A 17,518-nucleotide genomic window follows, 5' to 3' on the forward strand; every position below is an offset into this window, starting at 1 on the left:
CCACCTTTCCAGCCAAAGAAAAACAATGCAAGAAAGGAACCAACTCTCAGAAGAGAGCAAAGCCATGATAAGAGAGAGACAGTAAAGCCCTGATAGCTCCCTGTTCAGGCCCGAAAGCTGGTTACACTGCAGCAAGCTGGACTCCTTCCCCAGAAGTCTGACTTAACAAGTCCTCTTTCTGTTTAAGTTAGTTTGAGTTAGTTCAAGTTAAGTTAGGCTTCTATCACTTGTAACCAAAAATGTGGGGGGTTTTTTTGGTTTTTTTTTACAAAAATGTTTTGATGAAAACATTCACTTTACTCAGTAGTCAAAAAATTTACCAAAGAATTAAAAAAGGTTAAAGGAAAAAGTAAAATAACATAAACTATAATACAATACAGGTGAATATTAAACTGATCTTAAAATGGGCAGGAACTTGCTTAGTGTAAAAGTAATAAAATGAGCAATGATAATAACAACAAATTCACAGGAGAAGGAAATCTAACAGCCAATAAACACATAAAATGCTCAAGCCTGTGAGTAATTAAGAACATCAAGATCCAAATGAGATACCATTTTGACTTATAAAGTTAATAATATTTTAAACAATAATACTTAATGCTGGTAAGGATATTGTGAGATGACCACCTCATAAACTGCTAGTGACAGTGGGAACAATACCTTTTTTAAGAATAACTTGAAAGTATGTATCATCTAATTATCCTGCTTCTTGGAATCCCTCCTGGGGAAATAATGGGAAATATAGTAAAAATTTATATATAAGTGAGTTCACAGCAGCTTTATTTTTAGCAGTAAGAGCTTAGATACAACTTAAATGGTCCATAATGTGGTTATGTTACATAAACGATGGGATACTTGTAAATAGAAGATAATCCAGCTATAAGAGGGGTTTAGAAGAATATTTAGAGAGTATATACATGATATATTGTTACATGAAAAAGTCTATGATATTTTATATACAGCATATGGTTGCAATTTCATTTTTTCAAAATCTACATGAGAAGGAAACAGACTGAATATTAACAACGGTTATTCCTGGTAACTTTTATTTTCTTTGTTTACAGATTACTAAGTTTTTCAAAAATAATATCAGATAAAAACTTAAAAAGAATTGCTGGATCATATGGTAGTCCTATTTTTAATTCTCTGAGGAACCTCCATACTGTTTTCCATAGTGGCTGCACCAATTTACATTCCCACCAACAGTGAACTAGGGTTCCCTTTTGTCCACATCCCCACCAACATTTATTATTTGTTGTCTTTTTATGATAGTTATTCCAACAGGTGTGAAGTGATGTCTCACTGTGGTTTTGATTTGCATTTCCCTAATGATTAGTGATGCTGAGCATCTTTTCATGTGCCTGCTGGCCATGTGTATGTCTTCTTTGGAAAAATGTCTGTTCAGGTTTCCTGAACATTTTAAAATCAGATTGTTTTTTTGATGGAGTTGTATGAGCTCTTTTATATATTTTGGATATTAACTCCTTCTCAGACATATCATTTGTAAATATCTTCTCCCATTCAGCAGGTTGTCTTTTTGTTTTGTTGATGGTTTCCTTCACTGTGCAAAAGCTTTTAAAAGAATGAGATTTTGCCATTTGCAACAATATGGATGGTCTTGGAGGGTATTATGCTTAGTGAAGTTAAGTCAAACTGAGAAAGACAAATACTGTATGTTTTCACTTATATGTGGGATCCAGAAAATAAAATGAATGAATATAACAAAACAGACTCACAGATACAGAGAACAAACTAGTGGTTACCATTGGGGAGAGGACTGGAGAGAGGGATAAGATAGGGGAAGGGGATTAAGAAGTATGAACTATTATGCATAAAATAAATAAGATACAAGGATGTAATGTACAGCACAGGAAATACAACCAATATTTTATAATAACTTTAAATGGAGTATAATGTATAAAAACATTGAATCACTATCCTGTATACCCGAAACTAATATAGCACTGTAGGTCAACTATATTTCAATTAAAAAAACTTAAAAAGAAAGTGTAAGACTTTGCTAGTTGCGTCCTACCCAGCAAATCACCCTCAAAGACCCTTGCATCAATTATCTCTCACCCACTTGCAGCAGTGCCTGAGAAATTAAGAGGTACTCAAAGCTGATAAGCTGTTGATTAAAACAGTACTTCCAGTACGGGGCTGAGAGGGGTGTTTGTGTGCGAACATGAGGGAAGGAGGGTAAAGGGGGAGGAGATCATCCACAGGTTAAGAAACAACTTAGGAGAATGGCTTTTGTTCAGCCTGAAAAAGTATCTCCGTTTAGTCCTTCAACTTAGCAGTGTGCCAAAGTCCTGTGACAATGGCTGAGCCATTGTACCTACTTATACGTTCAGGTCCCATCCAGGCAGTGGGAAATTCCAAAGAAACAGGCATAATCAGTCGTACGTACTGTAATGCGGTTGTGCTTCTAATGAATGTGCAGAGGTTGTATGGATAAATTGTCCATTTGATTAGTTCCTCTGGCAGGAGAGATTTAAACGTACTTAAGCTACACACTAGCAAAAGCCGAATGCTCTTTAAAATGTGATTTTCTGTGTTGAGGCCAATTTCTTTCTGGGCAAAACATTTCTTGAGATAATAATGGAAGTCAATGAGAAAATGGAATTCACCATGTAAATATTCACTATATACTACTTTGTCAGAAAAGTATCTCATGTGCAAAACAAGGTCAAGGTCTGCATAGTATTTGCCATTCTTTGCAGCAAATCTTTCTTGCAAGTTCCTATTTGCATCCTTTCATATGAGAGGTGATAAACGCCTATTTTAGAAATAATTCACTGTCAAAACTTTACCCTTTCCCTCTATGAGGTATTCGGCATTAGAGTACTAGAGACCTCTAAACCCAAAAGAGGTAATTATCTTCTTCAACTCCTGCACAGGCAGGAAGACCCAGGGAAAAGACAGTGCTGTATTTTTTATCACTTGGAATGATAATGTCTGGTGTGCCTGTGGGTAGGAAGGAAATATTTTGCATGGTATGGGAAGCTGGGCATACTACTCCGAACCTCAGAAGTCATTTCCCTGCATTTACACAAGGAGTACTTCGTGAATGCCTATTATTTGCTGGACACGGTGCTGGGTCCTGGGGCAGAGCAGTGAGCAAATCAAAGCCAATGTTTTCGTGGAACATACAGTCACAGTGAAAGACAGACATTAACCAAGTTGCTCAAATATATAATGGCTTCATTATTCTGTTCCGAGCGACATAAATTCCAAAACTATTAGCTCCAAGTCCAAGGCAGGCAGAAAAGCTCACTGCCAAAGAGAACACTCTTCCCAAAGCCCTTCCTGTTTAGGACTGGTGTGCTGCTGAGAATAATCATAAAGACAAAGAGCACATGAGAGGGTCCCCTGTGAATGAAGCTTGAGGTGGGAAAACTTTTCCCTGAACCCACAGTGAATGAGCCCCTCCAACTGATCATGACCCAGGAAAGCCCGGGTAAAAGCCCGAGATGCCCAAAGCCCCAGAGGTGCTGCAGCCTTTACTGTTCCAGCTGCAGAGGGACCTGCATCCCTCTGAACCTACGCTGTCTGCCTTTCGTCCTCAGCTGGGACAGCGAGCAGGGTGGTGCCCAGCGAGAGCAGGAGACAGCGAAGCGGCTGCTGCTGCTTCTCTGGGAGCCAAGGCACAGGTGGAGTCCTGTGTGGATCCCTCCTCTGAACCGACCTCCCCTTCCTGATTCTGTCATTCTTACAATAATCAACTACCCTTCATTCATCAATGGATAATAATTCAACGTCTACTAGGTACTGGTGATAATAGCAACAAACAAGACAGACAAAGGTCCCTGAGAGCAAAAAAGTTTACATTCCAAAGGGGACTGCCGCCAATAAGCAAGAAGGCAAGTTCATTTCAGAATGTGGGAAATGTAAGGAAGAGGATAAACGGAGGGATGCACAGGGTTATTGCCGTGTGTGTGGTGTATGTTTGTAAATTTTTTTCTACATATGTCATATTTCCCTCAATAGAAGTGGAGTTTAACTTTTAGTCATCTTTGTATTCCCAGTGACTAGTTCAGGGTCTGGCATGAATTCACTTATAATGAATATGAATGACAGAGAGTATGGTAAAAGAAATTGTAAGCTCCTGAATGGCAGGGACCTTGCTCTCATCTTTGTATTCCCAAAGTGAGAGGTGCTAAATAAATGTGCCAGTTGATTGATAAGAAAATAGTCATAGGAATTATTTACTGAGCACTTATTATGCCCTGAACTCCTTAACAAGCATTCCTGTTTTTTATCCTTACAAAATTCACTTCAAGTGGGAGTTACTACCTCCATTTCATGGATGAATAAACCAAGAATCATGTCAAGGTTTTCATGGTCAAACAACAGCTGGTATGTGTCACAGCTGGAATGAGAATCCAGGTGTGTAGGACTGCCTAGTCATTCCTCAAAAAGTCATGGCTCATCGATTTGCTCCGGGGTTTGCTCTGATACGGGCTGTGCCCTACACCCTTTCAGTTTTATTTTACCTCTGTTGGGTTGCGTCTGGCCCTCCCCCTGCAGCTCTGTGGGCAATAGCAAGTGACACTGGGTGGTCATTGGATGGTGTGAGCCAAACAGCAGGAGGGTTCTCTGTCAGTGGCTGACTCCAGTGCTCACCTGTCTGTCAAAGGCGTGATCACCAGGCGAGGTGTATTTCCCAGGTACTCATAGGAGTATAGAAACTGAGCATCACAGATGTTGGCAAAGCAGTGTTTGGCCTCGTCATCCCAGCGATGCCGCAGCTGGGACAGCCAGAGGAAAGCCTGGGCATTGTCCACCTAGAGAGGGCATGGCAGAGGAGGTGGGTGAATCACAGGGTGCAATAGGTAGCAGGCGGCCTCATGGCCACAGGATTCACAGGGGTCTGGATGACCTGGGTGTTGGGTGTTGTGTACCGGTCAGGAGAGCAGAATGCTGCCCACCACAGCACAGGAAGCATGAGCCGCTCAGATGATGCTGTTTTGCTGGGGTTTTAAAGGCACGAGCAGCCACCGTGATCCTCTCCCAGTTCCCTGGCTGGTGCAGAGTTTGCAGCCCCTGTGTTTTAGCCATATGTGAGCTTCTCCCTAACCTCAATATTCACAGTGTAGGTGCCCAGAAAGAGCAACACTCCTGTGAGTCTGGAACTCACCTTCTGAGCAATCATCTTGGCCACCACATCCCGGGCATGGACATCGATGGTGCATATGGTCATGACCTTCTGCCGGTCTCCCGTGGAGAGCTGGCCGATCAGCATGGTGATGAGGGTTTTGAGCTGGGCCACTTGTTTCTTGTAATAGTCCTTCATGGCATTCTCATAGCCTTCCTCCAGCCTGGCAAATGCCATGCCCACCTCTGTGGTCCACCAGATCTGAGTGCAGGTCAGGGCCACCTGTGGCACCAAGAGTCACTTAGTAAAGCCATTACCAGGACTGTCTCCCAAACCAGCCCAGTCCCCACACAGCACGGGCTGAGAACGCCATTGTGTGGGGGACAGACACCCCTTCCCTCCCTCTTCCACCAGCACTGTCTCATTGAGCATATGCCTCTAAGGCCTTGGAGGTGTGAAGTGGGCACAACACAAGTGGGGAAAGTGCTTTCTGCTCTTGAAAAACATGTCATTTGGTTGAGAACAACCAAAGGCTCATGCTGGTCAATGTCAGTGGCTTTTAGAAATTGGTACACTGATCTTTCTGCTTTTGCTCCTCAGGCCACAGCGTCTTTCCCGTGCCTGGGAGGATAACAAAGTGTTGATTGAACATCTCAACGATACTCAGTCTTTGCTCTGTTCTTCCGGAACCTCTCATGGTTGGAGTATTCTAGTTTAGTGAGCCATTGCTGATCATGTGTGGCATCGTTTTTCTTGCCCATAATACTTTCACTACATTTTTTTGTAGCTCTTTAAAACTATAACTTTGAAAGGCCTACTCTTGAAGGTCAGGGCGAATTCCACTGAAATTCAACATGGGCAATATGATTTGTAGTCTTCAGAGATTCAAAATAAATAAATGAAAAAAAGCGATTTAAATGCACATTTCTTTGCTGAGAAACTTAATAAGGAAAACGCATGATTTTGATTACCCATGGTGGAGATGTGGTCCCACTTGGTTCGGGAGACACTGCTCTGGATGATGTCTGTCACAATAGCAGGAGGCAACACATTCTCCTGCCACAAAACGCTGATTCAAGTAAACAAGGAATCCTGGTGGAAATGGTTCCCTTTGTGAAGTAGAGAATCCCGTTGTAGTAACAAGTACCATTCCCTAATTTATTGGTTTTTGCCTTTGGATTTAGACATATTGGTTTTTGTTAAAGAAGTTCCTCCTGCTGTGTGATCTTGTTGGGATGGTTTGAACGTGATGTGCCAACTATACTGTTAAAACAATACCTTTTCCTTCTGCAGCACTGGCTTATTTCTCTTCTCTGTCTACACTTGCTGTCAACATTTTCCCACCTTTTTCTCACTTCTCAACCTCCTGCAGTGTGGTCTCTTCTCTACCACTCCACTGAAATGGCCTCACCAAGTCCATGGACGTACGTTAGCCTCTTCATTTTGCTTGATCTCTTAGACGTGTGTGGTGTAACTGACCTCTTATCCGCTATCAACACTCCCTCTTTTGGTTTCCATGACTACCATTCCTTGGTATTCCTTCCATCAGAAAATGTTGTTTCTCATTCTGCTCTACTGGCTTCTCCTTGCCTACACAGCCTTTGAATGATGCTCAAGAGTTTGTTCTGCACCCTCATCTCAGTCTGCATATTTTCCAGGGCAATCTTACCTACTCCTCGGGCTTCAGTTACCACCAAATATCTGTAACCCCAAATAAACCAAACCAACACTAATACTAGCCATTAACAGGGGAGGTAGGAGTGGTGTATTGCAGCCAGAGTCATTAAAAATAGCCTCATTAACTCTCCTCTTTCTCTTGTTACCCTCCTGAGAGCCCGGTGAAGGATTCAGATATCCTGGAATGAGACGAGACTCCCAAGCGTGGTCCGTGAGTGCTGTCCTCCAGTTTCCTCTCCAGACCCACCTGCCACCTCTTGTTCCCTCTTCCCCTAACTCCTGCTTCCACCACACTCAGGCTGCAAACACATCGCGCTCTCACTTGCTTCTGAGCCTTTGCCTGTACTCTTACCCATGCTTCGTTGATCTTTCCCTCCATCTTTCATGTGTTTCAAACCTCAGCTTAGGCATCATACCCTCAGGAGGGTGATCCCCAGACCCCGCTAACCAGCTACAGGCTCCCAGAGGACCCTGAGCCTCCTTTATTGTCACACCAGGTCCCACTTGTAGGTGACTGACTTCCACGCCAGTCTGTAAGCCCCAGCAGGGCAGGGTTACATTGTCATGCCTCTGGCTGGTGTCTCCTGCACTCAGCAAACAGCTTGGCACACACAAAGTGGGCTGGCTCAGTGAGCTGAACTGTTTACATTTTCTCCCTACTATAGCCAATGGAATAAAAACGGACGACCCTTAATTCTCCAAGGTAGGGGTTGGATTGCGTCACGGCTGACAGTTCCCCTGGTCCCTCCTGCTGACCCCTTCCAGACCAGCCTCTCCTGACCCTGAAGCATGAGTGAGTGTGGCAGCCCCAGGAGGCTGATGGAGGTCATCGAGGAAGAGAGCAAGCAGAGGATGGGGGCCCACAGAGGTCCTGCTTCGGAGAATACCTGAGCTGGGTAGTCAAAGAGCCACTGATCCCTCGGCTTCTCTTCATAGGCAGTTATGCCTTCTGTCATCTCGTGCCTCACGGTGGCCTTCATGTGAGCAAGCACATGGTTCAGCCATATTTCTACCTGGAAGAAGAACTCAGGGTTAGACGCTGGGTTCCTAAGATGTGCTCAGTGATACACTTCACTCAGCCTGAGGGAGTGAAGAAAATGAGCCCAGGCACGATGGACAACCCCAAACAGCCGCCAGAAGGCACAGGGAGACAGTTCGTTTGTGTAACGCAGGACGGGGCTCAAGTAACAACAGGGGGGATATGCCCACTGGAGCCCACTGGGCGGAGGAGTAGGTTCAGGGGATGTGGGGCTGCCGCCCAGAGTTCTCATGAGGAAATCTTAATCTGGGTTGAGCTGGGTGTAAATAAGTCAGTGGATTCTCGTGACCTTGTCCACGCTGAGTATGAAGCCAAAGGCCAGGATTATATTTTCCAACTAAATGCTTTCTGGGTCTACAAAAAGAACAGCCAAGGTTTGAATCAAACCCCAAGGTCCCTTTCATAAAACTGAGAATGTGTGACTATTTTCAAGTACGAGAATTGCTTTCCAAGATACATGTGGATGAAGGTGGAACTCTGAAAAGGTATTTTCTCCAGGTGTTACTCTGGACTGGATTAGAACCCCAGGGACAATGCTTTCCTGGATCATTTAGGATAGTGAACAAAGTAGCACTTATCCTTCAGCGGTGATGGTGAAAGATGGAAGGAGGTTTAAGGAGAGAATGGTCTCATGTTTTGTGTTTCTGGAATTGTACCCGGGAGATTTGGAGGTGGTAGTTTCTGGAGAAGGGCGGTGGTGGGCTCTCCACAGGGTAGAGCTGTGAGAGGTGTATTGTACAGAGAAGTGACCGTTCAGGAATGTGGTTGATTTCAAAGGGCATGTTCTCCCGGGGAAGGTGTCAGTGTCCTACATTCCCCTGTGGGGTGCTCCAGGGCTTGTCATGTTAAAGTTTCCTGGTGCTGCTAATCATTTTAAAATCCTTCTCTCTTTGACTCAGGTAATTGTTTATGTGCATTTTATTCCTCTCTGCACAGGTCTTTGGTTAAGGAAGATATATGGATATTGACATGTGTCCTTCCCAGAGAGAGGAAAGTGGGCACTGGAAGCTACTCCAACATTGGTTCAAGTCAAGGGAACTGGCAGTCCCAGGGCACTGACAGCAATTCCGGCCCAAGGTCACAAAGGCTGATGCCTGAATGCAGACACCTGAGAGAGAAAGGCATACGTTACCTGCCCACTGCAGTCACAGGGCTCGCTGAAGGCCACATACTCTTCTTCCTTGCTGTACATGCCAAGACTGATCTTGGTAGGTTTCTCACTGGCGTCCAGCTGGAACTGCATCTTGGCCATATTGTCAAAGAGTTTGGAAAGGTGTCGTTGAACCTATGAAGGAAACCATGCCAACAGAGTGGAGAGCATGTCTGGGAAGTTACTTATTAGTATTGCTTAGAGGGCTACCATGTGACAACCATGTGACAACCACTAGAGTGTTGGGTCTCATCATTCTGAGATCAGACTCTCTGTTCTCTAGCAGCAGTTCTCAAAGTGTGGTCCTCAGACCAGCAGCAACACTTGGGAAGAAATCCTTGGAAATGCAAATTCTCCAGCCCCAGCCAGACCTACGAGTAAGAGACTCTGGGGATGGGTCTAGGAATCAGTATTTTAATAAGCCTTCTGGGTGATTCTGATGCACTTTCAAGTTGGAGAACCACTGTCTACAGCTCAAAATGCCAACAGTGTATCCATTAGGATACACACACACACACACACACACATATGTATGCATGTATGTATATAATTTACTTCTTTTTTCTTGTTTATTGACATATAGTTGACTTACAATATTGTATCAGTTTCAGATGTACAACATAGTGATTCCATATGTTTATGGATAATGCACCATACAAAGTTATTTTAATATTACTGACTATATTCCCTGTGCTGTACATTATACCCCGTGACTTATTTATTCTGTAACTGGTATTTTGTACCTCTTCATCCCCTTCATCTATTTCACCCATCCCCCTACCCCCTCCCTCCTCTGGCAACCACTAGTTTGTTCCTTGTATCTGTGAGTCTGTTTTTAGTTTGTTATATATTTGTTCATTTGTTTTGTTTTTTAGATTCCACATATAAATAAAAACAGATGAATGGATAAAGAAGATGTGGTATACATCTACAATGTAATATTACTCAGCCATAAAGAAGAATGAAATCTTGCCATTTGCAAGAACATGGACGGACCTGGAGGGTATACTGCCATGTGAGATAAGTCAGACAGACAAAGACAGGTACTTTTAATATTTTAAAAAATTGTAACACAGTAGGCTTCTATTTTACATATGAGTCAGGTTTGTCACAAAGAAGTGATATACCCAAGAGTAGATGGCTAATTAGTGCCTAGAATCAAGGGCTAGAACCCCAAATTTTGGGTTCCTTATATACACTCACATAAACCACCCCAATGTCCCATTAATACAACTCCCAATCTTATCTCTCCATGGAAATCTTAGCTATTACTTTTGACCACTATTTACTGCATCTCTCTTCAGAAGCACATCAAAGGCATTCTCTTTAAAGGCTTAGCCCCTTCCATTTTGCCATCCTCAAAGCTTTCCCAACTCTAGAGAGTAAAAGCCACTGATGGGACTCTGTGGTAAACTGCACAAAGGTTTTGGCAAGGTGAGATTTCTGATGTGTGAAATGCTGATTTTCGACAGTGAACTCTATGCTGGAAATGAAGTGATACATTACTCTCTTTTCACTGTTTCCAAGGAGGATTAAGAAAAGGATATATAAGATCAAGATCCATTCCATATGGAAACAGAGTCAAGGATGGACACTCGAATTAAATAAACCAATCAAGCCTAAAGTTTGGGAACTCTGGTCTGAAGGAGCAGCTGAGAGGCCTTTTCACGCGGCTCCCTACGAGCAAGTGAAACTAGACTAAGTGCAAAGGAATAAGAGGACATCAAAGAGTCCAGGAGTCTACATGACCTGGTGGGACCCCTCGCCCAGGATCTCCCTTGCCTTGCTTATGTCTGACTGTGTGGCTGACAGGGTCTTGGTGCTCCAGTCAGGTGGCAGGCCTGAGATTCTGAGGTGGGAGAGCCAAGTTCAGAACATTGGACCACCAGAGACCTCCCAGCACCACGTAATATCAATCGGTGAGAGTTCTCCCAGAGATCTCCGTCTCAAAACTAAGACCCAGCTCCACTTAACGACCAGCAAGCTCCAGTGCTGGACACCCCATGCCAAACAACTAGCAAGACAGTAACACAATCCCACCCATTGGCAGAGAGGCTGCCTAAAATCATACTAAGTTCACAGACACTCCAAAACACACGACCGGACGCAGTCCTGCCCACCAGAAAGACAAGATACAGCCTCATCCACCAGAACACAGGCACCAGTCCCCTCTACCAGAAATCCTACACAACCCACGGAACCAACCTTAGGCACTGGGGGCAGACACCAAAGACAACAGGAACTATGAACCTGCAGCCTGCAAAAAGGAGACCCCAAACACAGTAAGTTAAGCAAAATGAGAAGACAGAGAAATATGCAGCAGATGAAGGAGCAAGGTAAAAACCCACCAGACCAAACAAATGAAGAGGAAATAGGCAGTCTACCCGAAAAAGAATTCAGAGTAATGATAGTAAAGATGATCAAAAATCTTAGAAACAGAATGGAGAAAATACAAGAAACATTTAACTAGGACCTAGAAGAACTAAAGAGCAAACAAACAATGATGAACAACACAATAAATGAAATTAAAAATTCTCTAGAAGGAATCAATAGCAGAATAACTGAGGCAGAAGAACGGATAAGTGACCAGGAAGATAAATAGTGGAAATAACTACTGCAGAGCAGAATAAAGAAAAAAGAATGAAAAGAATTGAGGACAGCCTCCAAGACCTCTGGGACAACATAAAATGCACCAACATTCGAATTATTGGGGTCCCAGAAGAAGAAGAGAAAAAGAAAGGGTCTGAGAAAATATTTGAAGAGATTATAGTTGAAAACTTCCTTAATATCGGAAAGGAAATAGTCAATCAAGTCCAGGAAGCACAGAGAGTCCCATACAGGATAAATCCAAGGAGAAACACGCCAAGACACATATTAATCAAACTATCAAAAATTAAATACAAAGAAAAAATATTAAAAACAGCAAGGGAAAAGCAACAAATAACATATAAGGGAATCCCCATAAGGTTAACAGCTGATCTTTCAGCAGAAACTCTGCAAGCCAGAAGGGAGTGGCAGGACATATTTAAAGTGATGAAACGGAAAAACCTACAACCAAGATTACTCTACCCAGCAAGGATCTCATTCAGGTTCAACGGAGAAATGAAAAACTTTACAGACAAGCAGAAGCTAAGAGAATTCAGCACCACAAAACCAGCTTTACAACAAATGCTAAAGGAACTTCTCTAGGCAGGCAACACAAGAGTAGGAAAAGATCTACAATAACAAACCCCAAACAATTAAGAAAATGGTAATAGGAACATACATATCAATAATTATCTTAAATGTGAATGAATTAAATGCTCCAACCAAAAGACATAGACTTGCTGAATGGATACAAAAACAAGACCCATATATATGCTGTCTACAAGAGACCCACTTCAGATCTGGGGACACATACAGACTGAAAGTGAGGGGATGGAAAAAGATATTCCATTAAAATGGAAATCAAAAGAAAGCTGGAGTAGCAATTCTCCATAAGACACAATGACTTTAAAATAAAGACTATTACAAGAGACAAAGAAGGACACTACATAATGATCAAGGGATCAATCTAAGAAGAAGATATAAAAATAGTAAATATTTATGCATCCAACATAGGAGCACCTCAATACATAAGGCAAATGCTAACAGCCATAAAAGGGGAAATCGACAGTAACACAATCATAGTAGGGGACTTTAACACCCCAATTTCACAAATGGACTGATCATCCAAAATGAAAATAAATAAGGAAACCCAAGCTTTAAATGATACATTAAAAAAGATGGACTTAATTGATATTTACAGGACATCCCATTCCAAAAACAACAGAATACACTTTCTTCTGAAGTGCTCATGGAATATTCTCCAGGATAGATCGTATCTTGGGTCACAAATCAAGCCTTGGTAAATTTAAGAAAATTGAAATGGTATCAAGTATCTTTTCCGACCACAATGCTATGAGACTGATAGCAATTACAGGAAAAAAACTGTAAAAAATACAAACACATGGAGGCTAAACAATACACTACTAAATAACCAAGAGATCACTGAAGAAATCAAAGAGGAAATCAAAAAAATACCTAAAAAGAAATGACAATGAAAACACGATGGCCCAACACCTATGGGATGCAGCAAAAGCAGTTCTAAGAGGGAAGTTTATAGCAATACAATCCTACCTGAAGAAACAAGAGAAATCTCAAATAAACAACCTAACCTTAGACCTAAAGCAATTAGAGAAAGAAGAACAAAAAGACCCCAAAGTTAGCAGAAGGACAGAAATCATAAAGATCAGATCAGAAATAAATGAAAAAGAAAAGAAGGAAATGATAGCAAAGATCAATAAACCTAAAAGCTGGTTCTTTGAGAAGATAAAAAGAATTGATAAACCATTAGCCAGACTCATCAAGAAGAAAAGGGAGAAGACTCAAATCAACAGAATTAGAAATGAAAAAGGAGAAGTAACAACTGACTTTGCAGAAATACAAAGGATCATGAGAGATTACTACAAGCAACTATATACCAATAAAATGGACAACCTGGAAGAAATGGACAAATTCTTAGAAAAGCACAACCTTTGGAGACTGAACCAGGAAGACATAGAAAATATAAACAGACCAATCACAAGCACTGAAATTGAAACTGGGATTAAAAATCTTCCAACAAACAAAAGCCCAAGACCAGATGGCTTCACAGGAGAATTCTATCAAACATTTAGAGAACAGCTAACATCTATCCTTCTCAAACTCTTCCAAAATATAGCAGAGGGAGGAACACTCCCAAACCCATTCTACGAGGCCATTATCACCCTGATACCAAAACCAGACACAGATGTTACAAAAAAAGAAAACTACAGGCCAATATCACTGATGAACATAGATGCAAAAATCCTCAACAAAATACTAGCAAACAGAATCCAGCAGCACATTAAAGGATCATACACCATGATCAAGTGGGGTTTATTCCAGGAATGCAAGGATTCTTCAATAAACGCACATCAATCAATGTAATACCCATATTAACAAGTTGAAGGATAAAATCCAAATCATCATCTCAATAGATGCAGAAGAAGCTTTTGACAAAATTCAACACCCATTTATGATAAAAATACTCCAGAAAGTAGGCATAGAGGGAACCTACCTCAACATAATAACGGCCATATATGACAAAATCCACAGCCAACATCATTCTCAATGGTGAAAAACTGAAACCATTTCCTCTAAGATCAGGAACAAGACAAGGCTGTCCACTCTCACCACTATTATTCAACATAGTTTTGGAAGTTTTAGCCACAGCAATCAGAGAAGAAAAAGAAAGAAAGGGAAACCAAATCAGAAAAGAAGAAGTAAAATTGTCACTGTTTGCAGATGACATGATACTATACATAGAGAATCCTAAAGATGCTACCAGAAAACTACTAGAGCTAATCAATGAATTTGGTAAAGTAGCAGGATACAAAATTAATGCACAGAAATCTCTTGCACTCCTATACACTAATGATTAAATATCTAGAACAGAAATTAAGAAAACACTCTCATTTACCATTGCAACAAAAAGAATAAAATACCTAGGAATAAACCTACCTAAGGAGACAAAAAACCTGTATGCAGAAAACTATAAGAGACTGATGAAAGAAATTTAAATGATACAAACAGTTGGAGAAATAGACCATGTTTTTGGATTGGAAGAATCAACATTGTGAAAATGACTATACTATCCAAAGCAATCTACAGATTCAATGTAATCCCTATCAAATTACCAATGGCATTTTTCACAGAACTAGAACAAAAAATTTCACAATCTGTATGGAAACACAAAAGACCCTGAATACCCAAAGCAATCTTGAGAAAGAAAAATGGAGCTGGAGGAATCAGGCTCTCTGACTTCAGACTATAGTACAAAGCTACAGTAATCAAGACAGTATGGTAGTGGCACAAAAACAGAAATATAGGTCAATGGAACAGTACAGCAAGCCCAGAGATAAACCTACGCACATATGGTCACCTTATCTTTGATAAAGGAGGCAAGGATATACAATGGAGAAAAGACAGTCTCTTCAATAAGTGGTGCTGGGAAAACTGGACAGCTACATGTAAAAGAATGAAATTAGAACACTCCCTAACACCATACAGAAAAATAAGCTCAAAATGGATTAAAGACCTAAATGTAAGGCCAGACACTGTAAAACTCTTAGAGGAAAACATAGGCAGAACACTCTGTGACATAAATCACAGCAAGATCCTTTTTGACCCACCTCCTAGAGAAAGGGAAATAAAAACAAAATAAACAAATGGGACCTAATGAAACTTCAAAGCTTTTGCACAGCTATGGAAACCATAAACATGACGGAAAGACAACCTTCAGAATGGGAGAAACTATTTGCCAATGAAGCAACTGACAAAGGATTAATCTCCAAAATTTACAAGCAGCTCATGCAGCTCAATAACAAAAAAACAAACAACCCAATCCAAAGATGAGCAGAAGACCTAAATAGACATTTCTCCAAGGAAGATATATAGATTGCCAACAAACACATGAAAGGATGCTCAACATCACTAATCACTAGAGAAATGCAAATCAAAACTACAATGAGATATCATCTCACACCAGTCAGAATGGCCATCATCAAAAAATCTAGAAACAATAAATGCTGGAGAGGGTGTGGAGAAAAGGGAACCCTCTTGCACTGTTGGTGGGAATGTAAACTGATACAGCCACTATGGAGAACAGTATGGAGGTTCCTTAAAAAACTAAAAATAGAACTACTATATGACCCAGCAATCCCACTACTGGGCGTATACGCTGAGAAAACCATAATTCAAAAAGAGTCGTGTACCACAATGTTCACTGCAGCTCTATTTACAATAGGCAGGACATGGAAGCAACCTAAGTGTCCATCAGCAGATGAATGGTAAAGAAGATGTGGCACATATATACAATGGAATACTACTCAGTCATAAAAATTAACGAAACTGAGTTATTTGTAGTGAGGTGCATGAACCCAGAGTCTGTCATACAGAGTGAAGTAAGTCAGAAAGAGACAAACAAATATCGTATATTAACGCATATATGTGGAATCTAAAAAAAAAAAAAAAGGTTCTGAAGAACCTAGGGGCAAAACAGGAATAAAGACGCAGACGTAGAGAATGGACTTGAGTACACAGGGAGGGGGAATGGTAAGCTGGGATGAAGTGAGAGAGTGGCATAGGCATATATACACTACCAAATGTAAAATAGATAGCTAGTGGGAAGCAGCCGCATAGCACAGGGAGATCAGCTCGGTGATTTGTGACCACTGAGAGGGGTGGGATAGGGAGGGTGGGAGGGAGACGCAAGAGGGAGGGGATATGGGGATATTTGTATACGTATAGCTGATTCACTCGGTTATACAGCAGCAACTAACACAACAATGTAAAGCAATTATACTCCAATAAAGCTGTTAAAAAAAACAAGAAGCCACTGATGGGCTGGGGGGATGGGCATCCTGAGAAGCAGTAATGGTGGAAATGAAGAAAGCTCTGAGGTTAGGTATGATGAGGCTGGCAACACAGGTCTGAAATACATACACCGCCTAAGGGGGCGTAACGGGGAACCTGAAACTCTCCTGGTGGAGCATCCTGGTCCTTCTGAATGTTTCTACAGGCACTTCCCCAGCTTACCTGTTGTGGGGCTGTGCTGTTGGAAAGGATGTCTAACAGGTCCGAAGAGGAGAGAAAGTAAAACCTAGGGAAGGCAAGCCTTTTGGTGTCCAGGTACTCTGCCAGGGCCTTCTCGCACAGGTACAGTCTGTGGGCACAAAGAATTTCCTAATTAGGTTTGCCTAGATCCATAGGCACATAGATGTTACCTAAATGAAAACAAGTGCGACCTATGGATTACACGCAGAAATCATGTATGCATGGAACATGTATGGGTATTTGCAAACATCACAATAAACACCTCTAATAATACCCCATATTACCCGACCACACAGGCAAATCAAGGTACACAACCAGACATACTCTCTCACTCGGGCAGTTAAATAAGGTAAGGATCTCAGAGACAGAGTGGGGAAAGGAAACACATTACAAAAGGGGCTGCAAACCGACCATCACCTGCTCTGAATATCTTCCAACTTTTCATAAAGACCTGATTTGTTGGTGGCTTCCACTACGTTTGGAGTTTTGTGAACATCATAAGCTAACTCTTTAAAGTCAATATCGATGCCTTCAAATCTTTTAGAATCCTGCAAATAAAAATGTGGAAAAAAATTAACTACCACCCCCTCAACTTTAAGAAGCTACCTTCATGTACTAGTCTGCTTTTGAAAACTGCTCCTAGTTGTCTAATACAGAGATTAGTCTCAAAGGAGGAAATGCCTTTAGTTTGAAACAGTGGTCTGCAAACATTTTGGTCTTGAAGTCCCTTTATGTTTGTAAAAATTACTGAGGAGTGGAAAGAGCTTTTGTTTATGTAGGTAATATTATATCTATCAATGTATATTCTATATTAGAAGTTAAAGTTGAGAAATTCTAAAAAATATTTATCAATTCATTTAAAAAATAACAATAATAAGCCCATTATGTTAACATAATA

The 17,518-nt window shown here is 41.4% G+C and overlaps 1 protein-coding gene across 1 annotated transcript in view; it reads right to left on the reverse strand.

Annotated features, from left to right (window-relative positions):
• The window catches only part of DNAH9 (dynein axonemal heavy chain 9), a 301,339-nt gene that overhangs the window by 203,549 nt on the left and 80,272 nt on the right, over positions 1 to 17,518 (reverse strand). The window contains exons 21-26 of the mRNA XM_029211821.1: positions 17,038 to 17,168; positions 16,603 to 16,729; positions 8,947 to 9,099; positions 7,663 to 7,788; positions 5,141 to 5,380; positions 4,627 to 4,787 (exon numbers count right to left, since the gene is read on the reverse strand). Of these exons, the coding sequence (XP_029067654.1) occupies positions 4,627 to 4,787; positions 5,141 to 5,380; positions 7,663 to 7,788; positions 8,947 to 9,099; positions 16,603 to 16,729; positions 17,038 to 17,168 (938 nt within the window). The remainder of the gene's footprint in view (positions 1 to 4,626; positions 4,788 to 5,140; positions 5,381 to 7,662; positions 7,789 to 8,946; positions 9,100 to 16,602; positions 16,730 to 17,037; positions 17,169 to 17,518) is intronic.

Source organism: Monodon monoceros, unplaced genomic scaffold, assembly GCF_005190385.1.
Source record: "Monodon monoceros isolate NGI ecotype Baffin Bay Population unplaced genomic scaffold, NGI_Narwhal_1 Super_Scaffold_9, whole genome shotgun sequence".
In the NCBI taxonomy this organism is placed as follows: domain Eukaryota; kingdom Metazoa; phylum Chordata; class Mammalia; order Artiodactyla; family Monodontidae; genus Monodon; species Monodon monoceros.